We start from the raw sequence: 24,407 nt of genomic DNA, 5'->3' as shown, positions 1-24,407 counted from the left end.
CAATAAAGATATCCGTATGCAAAATAATACTCTGGAATTCAATAACTGGTTTTATTTCTAAATATAAATAAATAAATACATGATAGAATTAAAAAATACAAACTATTTTTTTCTTGAAAGCTTGGGCCAAAAACGTGTGTACTCATTATACATGGGAGTACATTATATATGGCAAAATATGGTACATGCCTATAATTTTGTAATAAAAGATTTTTTAAGATTTTATTTATTTATTTTTAGAGAGAGGGGAAGGGAGGGAGAAAGAGAGGGAGAGGGAGAGGGAGAGAAACATCAATGTGTGGTTGCCTCTCACGCACCCGCCACTGGGAACCTGGCCTGCAACCTAGGCGTGTGCTCTGACTGGGAATCGAACTGGCGACCCTTTGGTTTGCAGGCCAGTGCTCAGTCCACTGAGCTACACCAGCCAGGGTGTAATAAAAGATTTTGCAGTAAAAACAAGGGTGTTATTTGTGCTGACCCTGTATATAATTCTTTATGTTACTGTCAATTCTTCAAAATGTTGCTATATTATTTTCTTTGGTTCTAGCTGTTATTAGTACACCATTATTTAAGCTATTTTTTTCCTTAACTGCTTTTAAAAGCTGTCCCTAACAAATTAGACATTAGATTCTCCAAAGGCAAAGACTCAGGGTTTGTTTGTTTTTTTCATGTGATTTTGTGTCTAGTATAGAGCTCTGCAAACCAAGAGAACACTGATGAGTTTTCTGAGAGGGTAGAAGGTATCAGGGAGCTGAACAACCCTCAACTAGCCCTTCCCAGGTTTATCTTCACTCAATTTCTCAAACGTTCCAGAGGAACACTAAAGATGCAGAGTTTACAAGGTTTCCAGAGCTGGCGGAGGAACACACCATAGTTGTGCTTTACTGAAAGTAACCAAGAATTACTGCACTAGGAACTTAACTGGGCTCAAGAAATTTACACAAAGGGTGGAAGAAAGAGAAAGTCAAACCAGGAAAAAAGCTGGTGCCCTGACAGAACCGGACTGGAAAATCCTCCCAAACCTGATAATCAGGTGACCAATGTACCTCGGCTCTGGCAGGGCACCTTCCCCTTCTGGAGATTCTGAGTTTATCCCAAGAACTATATTGCAAGGTAAGCCAGTAAGATATGGCCAAAACTGTTCAATGATGTCCTTTCTACCAGGTAGAAAATGAAAAATAAAATAAGGCTTCCCTTATTTGTTAAGCACTCAGGGCACCCACGCTATGAGGGTGACAGTGGCCGAGGAGGACAAAGATAATAAGTTAGTCTGAGTGAGTATATAATGAGAACTGCAGTCTCGTAAGTCCTGCCCATCTTGTATATCAGGGGTCATCATCCACTGTCATGGGGCAGAATCCAGTCCACAGACATATTTTGTTCCACCTGCAAAGGTTTTTTTAAAAAGTAACTAGTTGCCAACAGTTTCAAACCCAATGATCACAGACATATTTTGTTCCACCTGCAAAGGTTTTTTAAAAAAGTAACTAGTTGCCAACAGTTTCAAACCCAATGATCACAGACATATTTTGTTCCACCTGCAAGGTTTTTTTAAAAAAGTAACTAGCTGCCAACAGTTTCAAACCCAATGATCTGAATTTCCAATTTCCTCTCAAAAACAGGAAAACTGGGCATACTGTGTCCACATTCCAGTACAACTGCAGTCCCCATTACATCCTAATACATTCTCACCTGGCTCACTTCAGTCATTTACCTGCTTGATACTCAGGCATTTGAGTTTGTAATCCTGGTTTATATAGTGGCAGCAAATCATTACTCCCATGATCACTTCCACTACAATTGGGACTCCAAATCCCCACACTGCTCTATTATGTTTTCATTTAATTAAACAATTACTGTTGGACATACTGACAGCAAACAGGAACAATAATAGCTAAACAGCTGCCAATTACATTTACATAGCTCTTCCAGCCTGAGGGTAAAATGAACCTTCCCTGTCCTTCAACTCAACCCAGCAATATCCCAATAACAGCAGCATTCTAATTTGTCACACCAGACTACAGGAACAGACTGTGATCAAGCAACAGAAGTGGCATACAGCGGCTAGAATAATCCTTCCACTGACTACTGTATAAATGTTGCGGGTGTCCTCAAATGCAGGAGCTGTGTCTTTTTCCACTCTAGCTTCCCACAGTAGCTAGTCTAAGTACCTTATCAATGAAGTTATTACCTAAAAGTGGCAGTCATTCTGCCTTCTGGAACACAAGAAAGTGAAATAGCAGTGGAACTCTGAGAACTACAAGCTGAACTAGGATTGGTGCCCAGCTACTCATGAGGAGAAGTGTCTGCAACCTGAGTTCCCACTGTCCCAATGAGCATCACTTTAAGATTAGAACATATAGTCTACTGGCCACCTTTAAAAAAAGGTCAAACACGAGTCTTGAAAAGGTACAGATTTTCTGATTTGGGGTAGGGGTTGGGGGTGAAGAACTATTCCTAATTAGAAAATGACTTTTTTTAAGTAAAAAAAGGGAAAATCTTTTAACTCAACAGGGCTTAACAGGACATATCAATCCAGATGAGCAGGGCTGCCCCATCACACCTAGATACTTCCTGTGCTATGTCATTTCATTAGCCACTTTCAACTACTTTTTTTGAAAATTCTGCAACTTAGATCATCAACTTAACATGCAAATAGTTGCATGTACCATTTCCATCCCACTTATTTTAAATTAATAAATGTTATCCCAACACACACACACAATTTCAGGAGGGGAACAGGCATAGGTAGAAATAAACAGTTTAGTCACTCTAGATTCTAGATAGTTTTCCTTTCTAATGCAATGCGGTTTTGATTCTCCTTGTTACTACTACCTCACCATGCACAAGTACTGACTGTCATGAGCAGAACCATGTCACAACTTAGGATCATATACTAAAACTAATACTAGGTACAGATAACATTTACTGAGTGTCCACTATACGCTGAAAGGCATTAGATTGATACAGCTTTATCCCTACTACATGTTCTAACTAGGCCATTGCACATACCAGTATATGCTACTGCTTTTAAGAAGTGAGTAAGCTGAACAGAGCAATCCCAAAACAGAGCTTTTCCATTGTATCCTCCACAGGGCCCAGAGCAATGCCCTGTGCACCTAAATTAAAGGCATACAAATTTCTCCCTTGGCTGGATAGCTCAGTTGGTTAAAGCACTGTCCCCAATATGGCAAGGTAACAGGTTCAATCCCCGGTCAGGGCACATACAAGTATCAACCAATGAATGCATAATTAAGTGGAACAACAAATTGATGTTTCTCGCTTTCTCTCTAAAATCAATAAAAGAATTTTTTAAAAAGGCATACAAGATTTTATTTGGTGCATTTAAAAACACTATCTATGCTATTCCTCATTTCTAAGGCACCCTTTACCCTTGGGGTACTTTAAGGTTTACAATACAGTAATTTATCAAATGTCATCACAGTGCCATAAACTATCCTTTTTGGGGTTATGTTCCATCATTCGCTCTGCTGTCCTGACCCTACACTTTTAAAAAGCCTGAACATCTCTTATGACTCTTCTTATCCACTAAAAATAATAGGCCAACAATACTAAACTTCACCACTCTTCAAATCCCTCTCTGCTTTCCACCAATATGTCATCAAAGAGTGACTTCCTTATGGTTGACCCTCATCTCTTTAGGCCAAGTGAGGAGAAGACCTGGGGAGGAAATGCCAACCAAAAATATACACCAGGAGACAATATCTGTAAAACAGATTGTGTAGAAGAAGAAACAAGCTCAGAAGGTAAATCCAGAGCTCATACACAGATCCAGACTGGCATTTGAGCTGCCCTACGGGAAGAAAGCCTCTCAGAGCCCGGGTCCACACACTGCTGGCCTCAATCCTTGCTCACCTCTCCGCACTACCGGAGTCTAGGTTGCACGACTTCATCACCCAGTATTAGTTAAGCAGTTTGGCTGCGTTAATGTGGCAGTCACACAGAAGTGGACGTTGTACACAATCTGAAGAGACTTTCATATCTAAGGTCTAAAAATCAACCCTGAAAAGCAGATATTGCACAATGCTCTTTAGAGTGCAAAAAAACTCAGAAAGGGAGGAGCTAAAGGTTAAGTCTGAGAACACAGGAAAAAGGATTCGGGCATCTGCAAGGGATCAGAAATCAAAGCTTAAGTCGCCCCACCTGCGGCAGGGGCCTGACCTTTGCCCCCTACATTCCTCCCAGTTGCCCTTCCACAACAATCTCTCCCTCCTCTGAACCCTGCCGCTGCGCGCTTAACCCATCCCAGCTCGTCCGATTTAAAGGTCCTCCTCCCCTTACTCCCTACCACGATGTCAGGGCGGCCTTCACGACCCTGGAACTCTAAGAAGAGACTTCGCTGACCTGTCAGCGGATCCAAAATGGCGGGGCCTAGTCCCAGGACCCGCAGCCGCTGCTCATGTCCAGCCCGGGCCCCGAAGGCGTCTCCAAGCGGCTCTCCCGACTGTGACGGCAGATGGGAAAAAGGAAGTGACCCTTTTCCTGAAAGTTGAGGCTGTAGTCAGGGGCCACACAGTGGCCGGTAAGACTCGGCCGGAACGGGTGGTGGAGCCGGCTACCTTCCCTGTCAGCTCACTGACGTGGTAACTAGCCTCAGTCTATCCCGCTGCCTGGTAACTGCGCGAGCCCTGCCGCGCACAGCCAATCATTACTTTGCAGTGTGAAAAGTGGCATTGCAGCTAACCAATCGAAGAAAGAAAATTGGCTTCGAGAGGTGGGTTGTGCCTAAAGAGGTGAGATTACAAGCGAAAGAAAAGTGTAGGTAGGAGACAACCAATGGATACAAGGATTGTCTGAGTGACAATAATAAAAGCCAATAAAAGGACAGATTATGCTGGGCGGTTGGAGAGGTGGAGTTAGCTAGAGTTCGGTTGCAAAGCAACTTGGCAATATCTGCTGGGCATTATGGGGAGGAAAGCTACGATTTGCTGGAAAGGGGGCGGGGTACATTTTGAGACCCTGAGCGGGCGATTCTATTCTCTTATCCTTGTCCTGCCCAGGCCACTCTCTATCAAAGTCACCTAGACCAAAATCGTGCCCTTTAAGGGAACATTTCAACACGAGGCAGCTTCTGGGTTCCCTCCATACTAGGCCCAGTCCCATAATTTATTCCATCCTCCCCTTACTCTCCTCACTGTCCTGTCTGGCTTTTCATAGATGTGTCTGTTCCATTCCAACTCTGTTTCTGTGTCTTGTGCCCCATTCTTTTCAGGCAGAAATATGAGTCCAAGAGTAGAAAGATGGACTCCACGTTTGCATAACTATTTACTGGTAGAGCAGAGAGACTAACCCAGGTGTCCTCATCCCCAGTTCAGTTTTCATTTTCACTGCCTTTCACTATCTCTTTTTTTTTAAAATATAACCCATAATTCTTTTTTTAAATTTTAATTGTTGCTCAAGGACAGTTTTCTGCCTTTTCCCCCCACCCCGCTTTCACTATCTATTATGCCCTAGTCTATCAGGCTGTGACTTCCAGCTCTGCCTCTCATACTAAGCCTTGGACACTCTTTAACTACCGGAACAAAGCTAATCACACAGGTTAGTCCACATCAATGGTGACAAGAAGCTGAAGTCTTTCCCATTTGCCTTAGAAATACTAAGAAGCCTAAAGGCTAGATGCCCACCTCAGTCTTCATTCTCCAGGTGCCTCTCCTCCTGCAAGAGATGATAAAAGTTGCTAGGATAGTTACAATTACCTAGAAGTGAGAGTGTGTAGGAAAAGGACAGGGGGATGGATTTTCTCCTTGCAGATTGACTGATGAAATTTCCTGCCTGTTTTCTGGAATAGAGCCCAGGATTCGCTGCAGACCTGAAGAGACTGCTGGGAAGCAGTGAAAAAAAGATACAAACTCTCTTCCCATTTCCTCCCATTTGTGGGTGATCCAAATCCAGGGAAGTGCTATACCTAACCCCTACATTTTGAGAAATGTAGTCTCAAAAACAGACACCCAAAGACCATCCATGTGCTAAGATTCTCTAATTAGAAGAACTCATTAGACTTGACATCAGACCTGCAGAACCTCTTACCAGCTTTCTGAACCTGTACATTGGGCTCATGGTCTCTGGGTCTAACTGAAGATCTTGCCTCTTCACCCAAAGAGAAGAGAAGATACAACCACCATAGCACTTCTTTCCACAGTACCTCTGAGCCATTATCCACTTTCATCGGAATATTGGAATTTGGTCTCCTGGGTCTATATCAGATTAAGAGGTCCTAAACAACCAAAAATTGGAAAATCCTCCAAGTGGGCCAAAACTCCCTACTCCCCCATCTCCACTCCCACATACTTCCAAAAATTAATCAGCCTAAAAGCATGAATGGGATTGTGTGTTAGAGATGATGAGGAGAGAAATGACCATGTCCTAGCCCCTCCTAACCTCCATCTTAACTTACTTACCAGGTAGAACATATCCCTCTTAGACTTCAGTATAGAGTTCCTACATTATTAGAAACATGGGGGGGAGACATGGTACTTGCCCTCCTAACTCTTAGTATCATAGGGGACAACATATAAGCTGGTCACTTCAGTATGGAGGGTATGTACAGGAGAGTTGTGGGAGCAAGACACCAGCCATCTGGCTAACTTGGGAGTTCAGGAACAGCTTCCCAGAGAAAATGAGGCCTGAGTGGAGCTCAAGAGGATGATTGAGAATTGACAAGATGAAGACTAGCTGGAAATATGTTACTGTCAGAAGAAAGGCCAGAGGTGTGCAGGAATCTACTAGGAGATTGGAGATTAAGACAGAGTCAGATCCTGAAAGTCCTGTAATGCCAGACAGGGGAGCTTGATCTTTATTCTGAGGGCTCAGGAGCCATTGAAGGATTTTAAGCAGACATATGACTGGTCAGATTCATCTTAGGAGCATGCTGTGTGACAGGGTTTAGGGCCCTCAGGGGCACTCAAACACCCTAACCTGACTCCACATGTTCCTTGGGACATCTGTCCTATTCCTTGCAACTTGCTAACTAGCAAGCACCAAGGCCACATCTTGCTCACAGAACTGAACCTGGCATCCCCAAGGAGAAGCTAGCCCTGTTAAGGCTGGAAGAGCATAGCCTGGGCAAGCCAAAAGTGCAGACTCACAGGTGAACTGCCCAGGCCTCTGAAGAGTGCCCAGTCCAAGCCCTGAGAATCAGTGAGAGCCTCCTTTAACTTTTGGGGATGCGTGGAGGCAAAAGAGTAACAGTTACTTCTCCAAGGTCACCCAGTGATTGTGTGCTCGGTCACAGGGTTAGAATGATGTTTTCATTTGTTTAATTCCAAACTCTTCTTCCTCCACAAAGCCGCCTTCCTTAGAGGAGAGAAAAAGCAGGGAGAGGGCGGGAGATAGCCAAGAAGAGAAAGGAGAGAAGATGTGAGGGGAAAGAGGAGCTGAAAGAAACAGACACTAGTCTTTCAAAGTGGCAGAGAAGGGAGGAGAGGGACGAAAAACAGGAGCAAAGCGGTGGAGGAGAAAAAAGAGGAAAGAAAGGCGAGACGTGGGAGGATTGGAGCAGACACAAAAGGGCAGAGAGACAGACAGCGACAAGTGGAGAAAATCTCCGAAACTTGAGCGGCAACGAAGTCTGAGCTCTGAAAATCGCCGGCCTCTCTCGGCCCGTGCGCCCTCCCACCAGGCACCCCGGCAGCCCTATCCCCGGCACCGCTCCACTTCTCTCGGGGTGGCGCCTGGGCCCCACCTCGCCACTGGAGGGCCCGGCCTTGGTGGGGCTACACAATCCACCCTACGTTCTCCAGTTTGGCTCTGCCAAAGCACTTTTGCTGGAGCGCGGTTTCAGCCACGTGGGGAGGGGCGTGTCCTAGTTACTGAGAAGACCCTCCGATTGGTCAGGGGGCGGGGTTATTGGCAGTGCGCTGGCCAGACCCCACCCCCGAAGGCGGTACCTGAAGATTCACAGCTGGAAAGGGTGGAGCCCGGGAAGCGCAGCTGGAAGGGGGCGGGGCCCTACGGGCGAGGCTGGCCGCTGCGGGCTGGGGGCGCCCTGGGCTTGCCATAAAGTGAATGGGCTCAGGCAACGGGTGGCAGTTCGCAGCGAGGTTCACTCTCTCCCTCAGCTAGTCCGGGAGCGTCCTAGCGGAGCGGTGGCCTGGGCGCAGGGGGGCGGCCCCCACTCCGGCCGGGTGCCCGGCCGCTGGCCCCTGCCTGCCCTCCAGACTGCGGCCGCCGCCGCAGCCGCCGCTGCCTGGAGTCTGCTTGCTGCTGGACTCACTGTGAGTGCTTGACCCTGCGGGGGACAGGAGCTCAAGGAGCCAAGGGGCCATGGCTGGTCTTCAAGATCCCTAAAATGGGACTTGGGTCCGCTAAACTAGGGGACGGGTCGAGACTGGGAGAGCGGTTTGCAGACCCAGGGCCAGGACTTAGGGAAAGAGAAATTCAGCGTTAGAAGTAGGGCTACAGAAAAAAGGGAGACTCAGAGGAGCCGGAGGGACACTGGGGACATGAAGCCAGGACAGGGGCTCCGCGAAGCAGGGAGTAAAGAGCCGGGAAACCATTACCAAAAAGCACCCTGGAATCCGAGGGCTCGAGGGGCAGGCAGCCAGGGAGCTAACGGGGTTACTGAGGCCCTGGCCAGTGGGGGGAGCTGGCGGCGGCTGCCCAGTATGGGGGCAGTTGTCGGCGCCCGACTCCCCTCGGCTGGGGCTCAGACTCAAGGGACCAGGAGCAGGCTTGCGTCTGGTCGCACACGCTTCTCTTCTCAGCTGCTTCGCAGTTGCGATAGCAGCCTTGTAGTGAGAGGCTGGCCGCGACCGGGGCAGATGGCCGCTGTCCGGGCGGCAGGGAAGTGGCTGGGCAATCCGAGTCACCAGGCAGCGGATCTGGCGTTTCGGACTTGGGGTGTCCGGGCTCTCATGGGTCTCGGCCTGGGACCGCCACAAATCGGACGGAATGTCCGCAGCGCACGGGGCTGGGAGCGGACAGAATGTCCAGGCGGAGAGGTGGGTCTCTCTGGAGCAGGCGCTGTGTCGGGCAGCGGTGGACAGAATGTCCCTGGCCGAATGGCTTGTCCATTTACGCGTCAGCGCCTGCCCAGCTGCTGCGTGTACAGTGGGGTTTGCTGTAGTGGGTTGCCTCAAATCCCACTTTGCAAACTTGTTTCTGCACCTAGGAGCTATGAGGCTCAGGAGCAGGGAGTGACAGAAAGACTGCAGCCTGGCCTTGGGGTAGAGTGGTAGTGGGGGAGAGTCCCTCTCTAACCCAAACCAGTTCCAAGTATCTCCTGGACTTCCAGAATCCGAATGTAAAGAGACAAAGCCAATGATAGGACTGTTAGTGGAAATCAAGACCAGAAAAAGAAGGAATAAACCACAAAGAGCAATGGGAGGGCAAGGAAGCACCCAGCACAGGCCCCTGTCAACCTCAGTTCCCTCATAAACTCAGAGGCAACCCCTAATTCTAATACAGCTGATCAGACACCCACAGACTTCTTCCCTGGGTGTCAGTGGGCAAATGGCAGAGAGCAGGAGCTCAGGCCTGAAGAGAAAACTGCAGTCCTTTAGCAAAGCAAACCCTGTGGTCTTGTTTCCCTTTTTGCCCCCTCAGCCCCACCAATCTGAAAAAACACTCTGGTGGCTGAGAAGAGGTAGAAAGGGGGAGGCATGGAATCCAGTCACTTGGATCTAACATGAAACCTTATGGGCCCCAACTCTGGCTGGGAAGGAGGTCTCAGCCCTACTCAATTGCCCTGTGTGCTTTCCTTGTAGCTGGGGGAGGGTGCTTATTCCTCTGGACCCCTGCAATTACCACCTAACCTGACCCCAACCCTTTAACTAGCCAGCCCCCAGTAAGGCTGAAGGAAACAGAGCAGAGAGAATTCCCCTAGTCTATGTTAGTGAACCAAACAGTCGGCCTGGGGACTGAATTTTCATGGGGACAGGTGCAAGGTGATGTGTTTAGCAATAAGTAAATAGTCTAAACAAGTGGGTCTCAACCCTCACCCATGAGTGACATGGAATATATATTCCTCACTCCCACCTCCATTCCTCAATTTCAAAGTGTGCTTATTAACAGCTGGAACATTGTTACTCAACCTTTTTTGTTCCTTGCCCCTTTTTGATAAATGTGGAGTCAAATCCCAATATCCCACCACATTCTGATACCCTCTTCAGGGGCTTGTGCTCCCATTACCTTTGCAAATCACAATGATGGGTGAAGTGAAAGGCTCCGAGCCAGAAAAGGAATAGGGAAGGCATTGCAGATGGTTCCCTGAGGACCTTAGCCCAAAGTTCTGCTTTTATCAAAAAGGCCAAAAAGCAACAGCATTATAATGAAGATGATTGGAAACAAAAGGCAAAACCTTCTCCCTTCCTTGCATAAAACTACGTAGCTGAGTGCACGTCTGAGTCACTGGCTCTAAGAATGTCTTGGGCCTAGAAAGGGGTCAGAGAATCGTTGGCAGCAGGGGAAGCCAGTGGCTGCTGGAGACAGCAAACTTCAAAGTGTAGCCTCTGGAAAGTGAGATGGGGGGACATTCACAAAATAATAAAAGGCATGGATAAGCAGAAGGCGTGTTTGCTCCCCAAATCCTAAAACTGGAGATGAGGGGGCCTCTCAGAACTGGAGTGACACAAGTATGGGATGAACAGGAAAATGTTCCTTGGCACACAGTGGACATCCTACGTCCAGAGCTCATTTTCAGCGAGGTGGTAGAGGCAGGAAGTGGAAATGGAATCCTTCAGGGCTTGGGAGGATCAGTGCGTGTCAGAGCCATAAATGGCTGCTGGAGTGGAGGGGGCAAGAAGTGGAAAAAGAGCTCAGTCCCTAGTCTTCAATCTCTTCAATATGTGTAAGCGTAGACAAATTCATCTTCTTAGAGATGAAATGGGGGTGGTCATTCCCACCATTAGTGGTTGTAAGAATTAAATGAAATTATATATAGGAAAGCCCTTTGCAAATGGAAAAGCACCACAGAAACAAGAAGCATTATTGCCATTATTATGCCCAAGCTGTGGAGTCTTTGCTTGGAAGGGTGGTGTCTCAAGTCTTAGGCCGGACAGAGAGCATCCCTGATCCAGCCACAGAAAGATTCTCAGTGACGGATGGAACACCCTACCTCAGGCTTCAGATGTCAGCCATTACCCCTGCCCCTCTCTGAGTAGAGTTCAAGGGAGTTCCTCAAAGGCTTAACCCCTCTGCCAGGCCACATGTGCTCATCTGTTTTCTGCCTGCCTGCCTGCTGCTCACGGATGCAGATATGGACCCCAAGACCCTGTCCAGGAAGACGGGCAGGGGAGACAGACAAGCTGAGCTGGGGTGGGCATGAGAGAAGGCAGGAGCCACCTACTCTTTTCTCCATTTACTCTAAATGATGCTTCCTAGACTGTGGGGAAGGAAGATGGCAGCTAACCTGAAAGATCCATTAGATCCTGAGCTTTGGGGTTTAGAGTGTCTAGCTCATGGCAACCAACAGGGACCATGATCAGAGTGATGGAGAGAGAAAGGAAAAGATAGGTGGTGGGATGAGAGTTCTGTTCACGGAGTCCCTTTCCTGTCTCTCCCCTGCTCAACCCATTCTGCTCACCAAGGACAAATAAAGGTCCCAAAGATGCTGCTTTTATATCACTCTCCTGCCTGTAAGCCTCCAGTGACTCCCACCGCTTGGAGCAATGCTTCTCTTTAGGGGCTTGGGGTGGAGGAGCACAGTATAGGAGAGGGAGGAGCATGACACTGCAGGCTAAACACAGCCCATTTATCTTCCTGGTGTGATGATGTCACCAGGAGGACTGGAGAGAAAACTTTAATTATATATTTAAATAAACATACTAACTTTAAATATGGAATACAATGCAAAATTCACTTCAACTCTTAACATAAGGCTGGAGATCTCAAAGAAATTTCATACTGGTGGCAGCTGTTTTTGTTTGTGCCCCTGGTTTCCCGGGGTGATAGTCTCTCTCACTTGTCTTAGTGGGTTTGTTTTTATGGAAAAGCTGGAGATGCTCTGGGCTAGAATGTATCAGACCTGAACCACCACCCTTTGCCCCTCATTGGAGACTCCCCCCACCTGACCCAGTTTTCTCCGATGACTTTGCAGCATTGCCCACACAGAGACCCTGGCCAAGCTAGGCTCCCTGTTGCCCTCTGAACCTGCCTTCTCATTTCCAATCCTGCTCTATTATTCAGAAGCCTCTGCTCCTTCTCTTTCTCCAGAATTCCTAGCTCAACTGTGTGCTGCTATCTCTGAGCCCCCAAACATACCCTTACACGGGCTTCCATTTCTCTGTTTCCCAGAATCTGAGAACCAGGCCCATGAAGCCCATCATTTCATCTTGTGCTCTGCTTGCCACCACAGACTGCAGGCTCCTAGCAGTTAGGGTCTATGCCTTACCAATCTTGGGAATCTGTCTCAGAATTTAACACTTGCTAAAGGAGAGAAGAAAGGAAGGGAGGGAAGAGTGTGGAAGTTAATTTCTCTGATCCCTGATTTACCCCTTAATGAGTTAAGCGCATCAAATTATTGCTGCCTCCACCCTGGCCAGTGTGGCTCAGTTGGTTGGAGCATCATCCTGAAAGGCTGGGGATTCGATTCCCAGTCAGGGTATGTATGGGAGACAACCAATCAATGATTCTCTCTCACATCCATGTTTCACTACCTTACTCTCTCTAAAATCAATAAACATATTTTTAAACATTCTTTTTCTTCAAAGATTTTATTTATTTACTTTTTAGAGAGAGGGGAAGGGAGGGAAAAACAGAGGGAGAGAAATACCAATGTGTGGGAGATACAGTTGCCTCTCACACGCCCCCAGCTGGGAACCTGGCCGGCAACCCAGTCATGTGCCCTGACTGGGAATTGAACAGACAACCTTTTGGTTCTCAGGCCAGCACTCAATCCACTGAACCACACCAGTCAGGGCAATAAATATATTTTAAAAATTATTGCTGCCTCCACCTGAGTCTTTGGGTTTCCTCTTGGGGTTGCAAGCCTCGTCTACAGCTGTCTTCATTTGTTCCCATTTGTCGCTGCAGTTCAACAGACCAGACATTTCGGGTGCTCGGCATCAGTAAGGCACGGGAGGCCGTGTGCACTTCAGGGCCCCGCTTCCGTTTCAGGTTTATACGATGGGTTAGGGCCCTGTTTACACCTGTTCGCCACTTGCTGCTTGCTGAGCCACAGCATCACAACTCCATCCCCTCTTGTCTTCCTCTCAATCTCACCCCTGCAAGAGAAAGTACTTTGGTTCCTATGTGTGCTTCCTGCCGTGGGCATTATTATTGCAGCTTCTTTGGGGCTTTCTGGCTGTGGCCCTGGTTTACTGCTTTGGCTTCAGAACAAAAGTGGGTACACATGGCAGTTGCCCTCTTGCCGTGAATTTGTGTCCCTCGGAGAAACCATGGTCTTCTCACTATGGCCTCTCTGGCCTGTGATAGTCTCTGCTCTCTACCTTAATGTATCTCAGATATTTTGTTTTTGCTGCAGTTTGCGACAGCTTCCTGTACTTCTAACTTGTACTTGTGAATCGGATCACACCTGTAGGTCCCCCCTTCTCCTTAGGGCTAGAATTGCCCCCCTAACACTAATGGGGCAGGGTAAGGGGCCGTGTTCTCAGCCATACATCCCCTGCAGGGTGTATCCGAAAGGCTGGAGGCGGGACAGGCAGCCCCTCTCAAAGCACCACGGTTATCTCTTGGCTTTCTTTGACCCTGCCTGGTAGTTCCTACCAGCATCAACTAAACCTTTGGCTCCCTGTCCGCTGGGTGAGGTGAAGTCCCTGGCCTCGGTCCCAACTTCCCAGCTTCCTGACCTCCAGCAGTTTGGGGGGAGCTTAATCCTCAGCCAGCCTGTCTCCAGCTCAGACAACCACTTGGCGCCCCCAGCCTCTGCCTGACCAGCCCACCAGGGCACAAGTCTGCTAGAGGCCTATGCCGCCACCCTCTGTCTCCCTATCGCCTGCCTGGCTCTAGCGTTCTTTTCAGTTTCACAGTCGCGGCCCTTCTCAGCCTCATCCCCTCCATCTACTATTACCAACCCGGTCAGGAGCCTGAGGCTTCATTCTTTCCTTTACCAGTCTTTGGTCCCCCAAATGGCTCCCAGCCTGCATTACTCTACCCGTTCTGCTGCTATCTGAGTGACTAGGCTCTCCTTTATGTTCCGGACAGAGTACTCACAACGCACATTTGCATCCCTCTTTTTTTTTAAGGTTTATTTCTCTATTTAAAAAAAATATTTTTATTTATTTTTAGAGAGAGGGGAAAGGAGGGAGAAAGAGAGGGAGCGAAACATCAATGTGTGGTTGCCTCTCACACCACCCCTACTGGGGACCTGGCAGGCAACCCACGCATGTGCCCTGACTGGGAATCAAACTGGCAACCCTTTGGTCCACAGGCCAGCACTCAATCCACTGAGCTACACCAGCCAGTGTTGCATCCCTCTTTAAAATGTGGCATACTCACCTCTTTATTCACCAGAGAAATTCTTCACTGGGAGATACAGGGTCTAGGGATGAACCACTCAAGCAAGAGCAGAGATGAGGATGCAGTCGTACTTACCACTCTATCCTTGGTGACTTACTCAATGCCCAGCTTTTAGAAGGTGCCAAATAAACATATCTTCAATAAATGAGAAAAATATATACTTGGATGGAGTTGTGTACGCCTACCCACTTGTACACATTATGTTTTATTTTAACCTTATAATAATACTGTAGCTAGATAGGTAAAGGATTATGACCTCCCTTCTAGAGATGAAAAACATATGCTCAGAGAGGAAAAGTAATTTGCTAAGAATGCACAGCTAATAAGTTGGGGGACCGGGACATGAATCAAGATCTCTTGACTCCAAACCTAATTTCTTTGGGCTATTCCAGATTACTTTCCTAAAAGGGGCCTGAGTGATTTTTGCTCCCCACTCCACCTCATCCTCCTCCTCCAGCATTCTCCTGCCATCTCCCCACTCAGCTGAGCACACTCTCCCCAGAAGCCACTGACTATAGACTACCCCACCGCTCCTTTGGCCTCCTCCTACCCACAGAGTCCTTAGTTGCTGGGACTGAGAGCTGAGGTTCCGAGGGGCCAGGAAGGGGAGGGGGAGGTAATGGCTAGCTCCAAAACAGCCGAGGCAGCTGTCCCTGTCACAGAGAGAGGAGACTGTGTGACAGTGTGTGTCTGTCTGCTTGAATGTGGGAGCGCATGTGTGGGAGAGTATGTGTTTGTATGCCTCTAGCTCCAAGTCCAAGTGCTTATTTTGTCTGAGTGGGGGTCCATTTGTGTCTGCATGTGTGTCTGTCTGTCTCTGGGAATACGCAGCCTGAACTCTGCTTTCTCAGATTCATCCTTTACTCTGGCCCTTATCTCTCCTCACCCTGCCTCCCTCTGCTGAAATAAAGGGTGAAACCAAGACACAGGTATGGAATGCTGGGGGAAGGGGAGTTGGGGAAATTAGAAGTCTGCAGCGAAAGCAGACAGGAAGGATAAATGGCAGTGGCGGGATTTAGCTTTCCCTCCAGGCAAACCCAACTGTCTCTCTTTCCCCATCTGTGTTGCTCCCACGGCCTCTGAAGAAGTCGGGGGCACAATTTGCATTTTGAGAGCATCTTTTAAAAAAAGATTTTATTTTAGTTTTTATTTCATGTACTGGAGGTAACACTGGTTAATAACAAGTAAATTTCAGGTGTGCGACTTTATAATGTATCTCTATGCTCTGTTGTGTGCTCACTGCCAAAAGTCTAGTCTTCTCCGGCACCATGCATTCCATACCCTTTACCTTCTTCACCCTCTTGGGTATGAAGTAAGGGGATACTTCTGAGCACCCCTTTCTCCAGCTCTCAGTTCTGAGCCTTCCCAGCTATTTGGGAAGAGCTACTAGTGAAGGCTGCCACAGGTCCCTCCCAAAGGCATCTCCCTTCCATCGGAGCATTGTTGAGCCAGCCCCAAGCCTCTGACTGCTGACCTCACACCTGAAAGGGGAGAGGTAAGCTGAGCACCCCACCCCTGTCCTGACTTCTCTCCTTCCTTTCCAGGTTCCTTTCAGCCCTGCCTCCTTAACCCTAGGAAAAGATCCAAGGTCCGGTCCCCTCTGCCTGTGGAAGGAACAAGGATTATTTCTCAGCTCCTGCCTTGACTTCTGTCCTACCCCAACCTTACTTGAGAGGTGGGGGTCGGGGGCAGCTGTCACCTCTGAGCTGGTTGAAGGGGACATTATCGTGTGCACATACACACCACTGCCCATCCGTGCCTCCCTGAGAAAGGCTCCTAATAAATTCAGAGCAGCCAAGTGGCACACATCTCTGTTTAGGCTAATCTACAGCATTAATGCCAACTTTCATAGCCTGCATTAAATCCCTGTTAATGGGGAGGCAGATGGACCCCTCTCGCCCAGCTCTTCGCCAATGTTCCTCTGTCCCTAGCCTCCTCTGGTTCTCCTCTGACCTAGAAGCATCCAGAGTCCCTGAGTCCCACTAGTGCCCCTTTTCCTTCCTCCTACCAAGGGGGGCCTGGGAGAGCCAGCAGGAAAGAGGAACCTGCAGGGGAGACTTGAAGAGGAACCCAGGCAGGCCCCTGGGCAGGGACAGGCAAGGTCTGGAACAGGGAGTAAGTGTAGCAAGGTGCATTTGGAAGCTCCCATAGACTGCCTGGGGCGGGCCTGGTAGGGGTGTGCAGGACAGTGGAGCAATGACTGGTAGGAAATGTGTCTGGGCAGGCACAAAGCAGACAAGAGCCAGAATGTGTAGTGATTCGACTAAAAAAAATATTTTATTTATTTATTTTTAGAGAGACGGAAGGGAGGGAGAAAGAGAGGGAGAGAAACATCCATGTGGGAGAGAAACACCAATTGGTTGCCTCTGGCGCTGAGCCAGTTTGGGGCCGGGCAGAAACCCCTGCATGTACCTGACGGGGAATGGGTCCGAGGACATTTTGTTTGTTTGTTTGTTTGTTTGTTTGTTTGAAGGCTGGTGCTCTATCCACTGTGCCACACCTGCCTGGGCTCAACTTATTTTTTTATTCTGGAATCCTTTCTTCAAATGAAATCTATCCATAAAGCATTAAAATGAAACAACAGAAATGGACAAAAGCAGGGCCACGCAAGGGTGCCATCCCTGAGGCCCGTCCTGAGCTCCAGTGCCTGAGGGGGTTTCTGGGTAGGGCCCCAAAGAACACAATTCGAAGGAGCAAACGGTGAAACACGTATGAGATTCAGAGTCTCTGAGAGCTGGTTCACATCCCAGTTCCACTACTCACAAGCTTGTGACCCTTAATCGTTACTTCAGGTCCCAGTTTCCTCACCTGAAAAAGGCGATCATACTTTTACTAGTGAGGCATTCTTGTGAGGGGACAGATGATGAGATAAAGGCATACAGACAGAACTCGTAATTGACAGCAGTGATTACCCTAATGGGAGAAATATTTGGCCTGGTTCAAAATCAAATCTGCCTCAGTGGAGAGGTTCTGGCTGCATCTCAGGTGTCACTGGCTGAGGGGCCCGTATAAGCTGTGCGGCTACTGGCTGTTCATACAAGAGGGAACTGAGGTTTTTGAGGATGTGTATAGCATGTGGCATGCAGTGGTGTGATTTTTCACTAATTCAATAAATATCTTGAACACCAACTGTGCACAGGCACAGTTCTAGGTGCCCAGCAGTGAACAAAAAAATGTCTAGTGTGTATATCTGCACATAAAACCTGTGCGTATACACCTTTCCCCCTCAGGCTGCTGTTTCCCCACTCTACCCTAGGGCACCCCACTCAGGGGTAGCTTTATGGTGGTGGCTGAGGAAGAGGATAGCGAACCTGTGGGGATATACTTCTGGGAACCAGATAACCGGGAGATTTTGTCCCCAGGGACCTGGTCTGTGTCTTCTCTTCCCTCCAGAGTCTTCTCTCCATGGAGTTCGGCCTACTCAGCGAGGCGGAGGCCCGGAGCCCGGCCCTGTCGCTGTCAGAAGCGGGTACTCCCCACCCCCCACTCCCAGAACACGGTTGCAAGGGCCAAGAACACAGCGGTGAGCGCGCCCCCTTCTGGGAGTAGGGGAGATAAAAATTCAATCCTTAATGGGGGTAGAGCCCGGGTGGGAGTGAGGGGCCGCTGAAGAAAGTACCCCAGCCTGGGAATCCCTGTGACTTGCCCCCACCCGGCCCCAGACTCGGAGAAGGCCTCGGCTTCGCTGCCGGGCGGCTCCCCCGAAGACGGCTCGCTGAAGAAGAAGCAGCGGCGGCAGCGCACGCACTTCACCAGCCAGCAGCTGCAAGAGCTGGAGGCTACCTTCCAGAGGAACCGCTACCCTGACATGAGCACGCGCGAAGAGATCGCCGTGTGGACCAACCTCACCGAGGCACGCGTGCGGGTACGCGCTCCCAGATCCGCAGCCCTCACTGCGCCCCGGCCATTCTCTCTTGGGCAGTTTAGCTACTGACTTAGAATCTGCAGCCTGTGTTTCTGCCCTGCCTGCCCCACCCTCTGGGACCCGACACGTCCCAAGGCCCCGGACTGCTGCCCCACGCGGCTTTCTTTCCACCAACTTTCAGTCTCACCCCACCCTGTTACTCCAGGCCTCTCGCTTCTCATCCTCTGAGACTATCGCTTTATTCTTTTCGTCTCCCCGCCTTGACCCCATCCTACTGCAAGACCCTCACGTCGCCCACTGCCTCTGTTCTCAGCCACCTGGCTCCGTGTGCTCCTCGCGACCCGCATTCCCATCTCCAGCCACCTTATCTTGTATCCTCATTACGGCCCGGCTGGAACCCGGATCAGGGCTGCCCAACCACCAGCCGCGCCGACCCGGTCCGGGACCGGCCCGGCTCCCAGCCCTGACAGCCTTTTCTCCCGCGCCCGCAGGTGTGGTTCAAGAACCGGCGCGCCAAGTGGCGGAAGCGCGAGCGCAGCCAGCAGGCGGAGCTGTGCAAGGGCGGCTTCGCCGCGCCTCTCGGGGGGCTCGTGCCACCCTACGAAGAGGTGTACCCCGGCTACTCCTACGGCAACTGGCCACCCAAGGCGCTCGGCCCGCCGCTCGCCGCCAAGACCTTCCCCTTTGCCTTCAACTCAGTTAACGTGGGGCCTTTGGCTTCGCAGCCCGTCTTTTCGCCATCCAGCTCCATCGCTGCCTCCATGGTGCCCTCGGCCGCCGGCGCCCCAGGCACCGTGCCAGGGCCTGGGGCACTGCAGGGCCTGGGCGGGGGGGCCCCCGGGCTGGCTCCGGCCGCAGTGTCCTCTGGGGCAGTGTCCTGCCCTTACGCCTCTGCCGCCGCAGCTGCTGCAGCAGCCGCTTCCTCTCCCTACGTGTATCGGGACCCGTGTAACTCGAGTCTGGCCAGCTTGAGGCTCAAGGCCAAACAGCACGCCTCTTTTAGCTACCCCACGGTACCCGGGCCGCCCCCGGCAGCCAACCTCAGTCCGTGTCAGTACGCCGTGGAAAGGCCCGTATGAGTGAGTGGCCCAGCCCGTCGGTCATCCCCAAGGGCGAGGTCGATCATTCACAGCCTCCCTGGACTGGTCGTCTTGACTGGCTCGCCCCCGCCCCGGTCCCAGAGCGACGCTGGGGCAGCTGGGGGGAGGGAGGCGCCGGCTCGGGAGACAGCCTTTCGTCTCCCAGCTCAAAGGGGTGGACTGGGCCCTCCGCACGGTCCAGGGACTTAGCGCCCCTGGGACTAAGGCCAGGAACAGGGACCAGTTCCCCCGGGGCCGAGTCACCCTTGGCCCACCCCGACTTCTCCAGACTCCTCCTCTCCCATTTATCATTTTCAAAGATAAATGAAATAAATGTGCGCGGACTGTCAAAGGCCTGATGTTTCAGAGTTGCGGTGGAGCCCTCTCCCCTCATCCTCCCGCACATTTAAAGGAGACCTTGGTGTACAGGAAAGACACCTTCTTCTACAGGAAAGGTCCAACTTCTAGGGCTTCAGTGCCCTTCAGTCGCTAACACCAGGATGAGGAAGTCCGAGGATACCTAGAGCAGAGGGGCGCACGCGTGTTTGCCTGTTTGTGTGGAAGGCCTGGGGACCAGCTACTGGGCCGGCGTTGGCCAAAGCTGGTGCTGCAGCGCCACCTTGTGGTCTCGCGGAGGATAACGGGAAGATCTTGCCTGGAGCACTCACTAGTAGGTGTCACTTCTGCAACTTAGGAAGCCTATGACCTTAGATAAGTTACTCTGCCTTTCTGTACCTATTTCTCACTGTTCCAATGAGGGGCTTGAGCCTCTAACAGCAATAAAATTCTGGTCTGTAACAGACATTTATTAAGTGCCTACCAGGCCTAGGATTCTTGTTGTCTGCGTGTGTGCCTCCCATCCTTGCCCACATCCTCTCAGACTTCCCACCTACTTACCATCCCACTGCCAGCAGCTGTCTCCCGTCATAGCACACCCCTTCTTCTCCCAAATTCTCAGAACCCCGAAATATTGCTGAAATATTTAATTTAAAAATAGAGCAAGAAGAGGAAGGTTTTGGTATAGAAATATAAATAACAGCTCTGGAGATCCTTCTCAGTCCCAGCCCCATCCCCAGGCCTGCTTGGCCCTCACATTGAAAATAGATACATCAAAGTACTAGATCACACCCCCTTCCTAGCGTTCGTGTTTCCTGTCTGTCACAACTTCCTGCCACCTTGAGAGATACAGCCTAATCATTCTCCCAGACCTAAACCATGCACCTCAGTGCCCTGGGGAAGAGAGACCCTGGAGCTTCTTCTTTTTCTCCAAACGTTTACTCGCTCTTGGTCTTGGCTTTAACCTTGGGCATTACATAGGTTTGGTAGAAGAAGCGAGCAAAGAGGATGAAATAGGCCACATACAAGGTGATGGACCAGAAGAATTGTTCCGTTGTAGTATGGCATCCATGTTGCGGACTCCAGGTGTAAGCCAGGATGACGACAATGGCTCCCATAAGCATCTGCAGGAGCTGTAGGCTGGTGATGAGCCTGGGAAACCACCCGGGGGACTTCATTTTGGCAGCCTTCAGAGTGTAGTAGGTGTACATGAGGGAATGCACACCAAAGTTCATGGTCATGAACCAGCCTCCTGCAGCCACCCTGTTCTTGTATCCAAAGCTTGAGAACACTAGCACCGTGCTGTGGTGGAACCAGTGCACAAAGATGAGCGGCCGCTTACGAAGGATGATGAAGGCTGTGTCTCCTGGGAGATGGGGAGTCATAGCTGGCATGGCACCCAGTGTCAGGACCACCCTCCACACTGAACATGGGAGCACAGGGGGAATTCTCAGGGTTGGGAAAGGTGTCTTTTTGGTAGAGAATCTGAAGAGGGACTTGGGGGAGAGGTGTCGTTAGGACCTACGGGTGGGGAAGGGACTCTCCATGTGATGGGTGAGGGGGACCCTGAGGAAGGAGGCAGTTGACTAGGTGGGTGCCAGAGAGACAAAGTCTTGCCACTCACCAAGTTCAATGATCTTGCTGAGAACAAAGAGGCAGGACCAGAATTTGACTACGGAATCGTTGAGGGAGTTGGTGAAGCACACAGTTTGCTTTAGGCTATTCCTAAGTGCCAAGGCCCACATATAGCCCCAAGTCCTCACTGTCCCCAGGATACTGAAATGGGACAGAGGAAAAGAGTGTAAGTTCATTCCCAGACACCAGTCCACCCTGCCCCTTCAGCCTGGTCAGGTCACTGTCCCAAGCCCTGCCACTTTCCCACCCTTCCAGGAATCATGACTTCTGAGATCCTGGCGCCAATCTAGTAAGTCCAAGAGTAATCTAGAGGAGATGAGGGCGGGGAAAGGACCAGGGAATGCTGGAGGATAGGACTAACAGTTGAGTTAGGGGACAGAGTTCTCAGGATGGGTAGAAGCCTATGAGGAGAGGGGTGGCAGGATGGGGGAAATTGATGGGGGAAAAATGTGGGAGGAAGGGGCTAGGGAAGTTATTGAAAAGGTCTTGGGAAAGGGTATTAGACTCTGGAGAGGTCTGTCGGAGGTACACAGACTCCATGAGCACAAGAGGACTCCTGAGAAAACAGAAACTGTCAGGCGGGAGGCTAAGGAAGGAGAGAGGAAGCTGGGGAGGGGAGCTAGAGCTGAGAGAATGGGATAGGGAGAGCTGGGGGGCAATTTGAGGAGTTGATGCAACTGAGATTTCTAGAAAGCTTTTAGAGATAGAGCAAGGGTCTAGGTTGTACAGGATAAGTGAGGAGTGTCTTACCTGAAGATCGCAAGGCAAAAGGACCAAAGGACGAGAGGCCCCTGTAGGTTGAAGCCCTCCCGTGCCTTCATGTAGTTCTGCCCCACAAAGATGAGCAGGAGGTAGATCAGAGCTATGAGGAACGAGGCTGTCCTGGCAGGCAGAAGGCAGACGGGATGGGCTCGTGGGTGGGTGCTGATTAGCGAAATGCCCACTTATCTAGGTGAGTGTTCTAGATTGGAGCCCCAGCTCTGCCACTTACTAGCTGTGTGACATTGGAAAAACCATTTAGTTCTCTGAGCCTCAGTTTCCTTATTTGTAAAGAGGAATGATACCCCTCCCCTGATGGTGTTAATACAGAAAGTACCTACGATATTGCAGGGGCTGTGTCCAAGGATTTTGTCATTCTTGCTCTCTCAGTGGGGCTGGGAGTGGGTGGTAACTGCTGGCTGGTGCCTAGAACCAACCCAGGGCTGCCGTCTAAGAATATGGCAATAACTTCCACCCGGTTGGGTCGCAGCAAATTGGCCGCAGCACACAGCCCACAAACACCTCTGAGTAGTCTCTGAGTAGCCAGAGAGCCTGGGGAAATCTTGAAGAGCTCCCTGACTTAGCCTCATTCTCCTCAGCAGGGACGATGGAACACTACACGAGCAACACGATAACTGTGAAGGGCGGGCCGTCCCGGGACACCAGCACTACGTGCGCGGGAGCGCACGGCCACCGGAGGCCCCAGCATACAAAGAACAATCATCTACAGGCTGGTGGGGCTAGGAGTTTCAATCAAATCCATCCCTCAGGGACCCTTTCTCACTAAACTCTTTACCCTTGGTTGCTGTCTCTTCTCATACTCCTCACCCCATCCTCTTATTTCTCTCTCTCTCTCTCTCTCTCTCTTTCCGCCCCCACCCCTTTCTTTCTGTCTTTGAGGTCTAATCTCTTTATGGGGCCACACTGCCTGCACCTCTGAGAACGGGGATGTGGAACCAGTGCGGGAGAGCCCCATACCTTTGCTTTTGAAGGAAATCGTGGCGGGCAGAGTCTCCCCCCCCCCGCCCCAAACCGCAGTGATCAGGATCAGACCCCTGGCATGGCCCTTCCCGCGGTCTCACCAGTACTCCTCCAAAAAGGGCCTTATGTCCTGTAACATCTCGAAGTTGTAGGGCTGGAGTAGCTCCTCTCTTTCGTCTGAAACATTCATGACTGTGCCTATTTCGTTCTGCAGACGTTAAGGTCAGGAGCTTGGCCAGCCGAGCGAAAAGGTTGGGGGGGGACCCAGGATGCAGCGAACCTCGGGACGGGACAGAATGGACCCAGGGCCCAAGGAACTCCGCAACAAGCCCAGGAGCGTACGATTCAGGGACAGACACTGCACGCTGACCCCATTCCACCGCAGCCGCGACTGGGATATATAACGCGGAACTACAAAGCTGCGGGTCCAGGCTGTGCGCGGCCACCTCCCTGCGCCCGGCCGTTATCCAATCTCGACGGAGACACGCCTCTGTCCCGCCGCAGTTCGCTCTCTGATTGGTCGTCCTTACACACACACACACACACACACACACACACAACACGCGCGCGCGTGTCCCAGACCCTCACCTCGCCCATTCCCATCTTTTTCTCCCCCAATAGCTCCATTCTCGCTTGCTTGGCTTAACCAGTATGGCCTTTCCCAGGTACCCAGACATGCCAACCGTTCCTTGGAATGGCCAACCTCAACCTTTGCTTCAGTTTGTTTTAATCCTGACCTACTTGGCCGTGAGGAAAGAGTGGAGGTGTCCTCAGCCCTTGGTGCCCTAACCCAGAGATAGGAATGTTAAGTCCTCCTAACCCCCTCCCCCCTACCTCCGCTCCCAACCCCGCCACTTCCTTGAAACCCTGGAAAACCGAGGCCGGAGTTGAGGATGAATCATGCTGGGGAAGTAGCAGCAAAGAGCTCCCATGGTCCCATCTGCCTCCTTCAAGTCTGTGATTGTGGGTGGGAGGGAAATGGATTTTAATGAATTTTATTGTTGAGGTTATTGGTGTTGATGTTTGGGAAGGTGGTTGTTGAGGCTGCTGTGGTTTCTTTACAATTTCCTGAATTCCTGAACTGCTCCAGCTGGACACCCAGTAATAACCCTGGGGAGAAAATGGGGTCACCTTCTGGGCTTCTGGGATTATTGTCTTAAGGTTTCCTGATGGCGTCCTACGGTGCTCTTAAGGGCCCAGTGTTCTTCTCTTTCCCTCAGTCTGCACTTGTCTATTCAAACCTACTTTTTCCTTGCCTGTGTACTCAGCCCCAAAGAAATAAGTATTTTTAAACTTTCAAGGCCTTACTTGTCTGT

General features: G+C 50.3%; 3 protein-coding genes across 13 annotated transcripts in view; 1 reads left to right on the top strand and 2 right to left on the bottom strand.

The window, feature by feature from the left end:
* The window catches only part of GBF1 (golgi brefeldin A resistant guanine nucleotide exchange factor 1), a 125,861-nt gene extending 121,241 nt beyond the window's left edge, over positions 1–4,620 (bottom strand). For all 9 annotated transcript variants that reach the window (XM_045853936.1, XM_045853938.1, XM_045853937.1 and 6 more), the window contains exon 1: positions 4,366–4,620. The gene's annotated coding sequence lies outside the window, so the exon portion shown is untranslated. The remainder of the gene's footprint in view (positions 1–4,365) is intronic.
* A 3,360-nt stretch (positions 4,621–7,980) lies between these two features.
* Positions 7,981–20,133, top strand: PITX3 (paired like homeodomain 3). 3 transcript variants are annotated; one of them, XM_045854354.1, is made up of 5 exons: positions 7,981–8,234; positions 15,981–16,024; positions 17,830–17,959; positions 18,099–18,301; positions 18,793–20,133. In XM_045854354.1, the coding sequence occupies exons 3-5, from the start codon at positions 17,842–17,844 to the stop codon at positions 19,378–19,380; spliced, it is 909 nt and encodes a 302-aa protein (XP_045710310.1). In that variant the 5' UTR covers positions 7,981–8,234; positions 15,981–16,024; positions 17,830–17,841; the 3' UTR covers positions 19,381–20,133. The 3 variants fall into 3 exon arrangements, with proteins under 3 accessions (XP_045710310.1, XP_045710309.1, XP_045710308.1); XM_045854353.1 differs by having other exon boundaries at positions 15,981–16,111; XM_045854352.1 differs by lacking the exon at positions 15,981–16,024 and having other exon boundaries at positions 7,983–8,234.
* Positions 20,134–20,654: 521 nt separating this feature from the next.
* On the bottom strand, positions 20,655–23,718 carry ELOVL3 (ELOVL fatty acid elongase 3). The gene is made up of 5 exons (XM_045854518.1): positions 23,680–23,718; positions 23,193–23,299; positions 22,102–22,233; positions 21,341–21,492; positions 20,655–21,082 (listed from the first exon to the last, which is right to left on the bottom strand). Exons 1-5 carry the CDS (start codon positions 23,716–23,718, stop codon positions 20,655–20,657), a joined length of 858 nt encoding a protein of 285 aa, XP_045710474.1.
* Between the last annotated feature and the right edge of the window lie 689 nt (positions 23,719–24,407).

Source organism: Phyllostomus hastatus, unplaced genomic scaffold (assembly GCF_019186645.2).
Source record: "Phyllostomus hastatus isolate PE091 unplaced genomic scaffold, TTU_PhHast_1.1 phas_scaffold_1066, whole genome shotgun sequence".
NCBI classification, from domain to species: domain Eukaryota; kingdom Metazoa; phylum Chordata; class Mammalia; order Chiroptera; family Phyllostomidae; genus Phyllostomus; species Phyllostomus hastatus.
The sequence above is the reverse complement of the archived record's forward strand: the minus strand, read 5'-3'. Positions and strand labels throughout refer to the sequence as shown.

Coding starts and splice junctions, on each gene's coding strand:
- PITX3 (XM_045854354.1), top strand. CDS start 17,842: ATGGAGTTCGGCCTACTCAGCGAGGCGGAGGCCCGGAGCCCGGCCCTG. Junction 17,960..18,098: donor CAAGGGCCAAGAACACAGCG/GTGAGCGCGCCC, acceptor ACCCGGCCCCAG/ACTCGGAGAAGGCCTCGGCT. Junction 18,302..18,792: donor TCACCGAGGCACGCGTGCGG/GTACGCGCTCCC, acceptor CCGCGCCCGCAG/GTGTGGTTCAAGAACCGGCG.
- ELOVL3 (XM_045854518.1), bottom strand. CDS start 23,718: ATGGAGCTATTGGGGGAGAAAAAGATGGGAATGGGCGAG. Junction 22,234..23,192: donor CCCTTTTTGGAGGAGTACTG/GTGAGACCGCGG, acceptor TCTGCCTGCCAG/GACAGCCTCGTTCCTCATAG. Junction 21,493..22,101: donor TTTTGCCTTGCGATCTTCAG/GTAAGACACTCC, acceptor GTCCCATTTCAG/TATCCTGGGGACAGTGAGGA.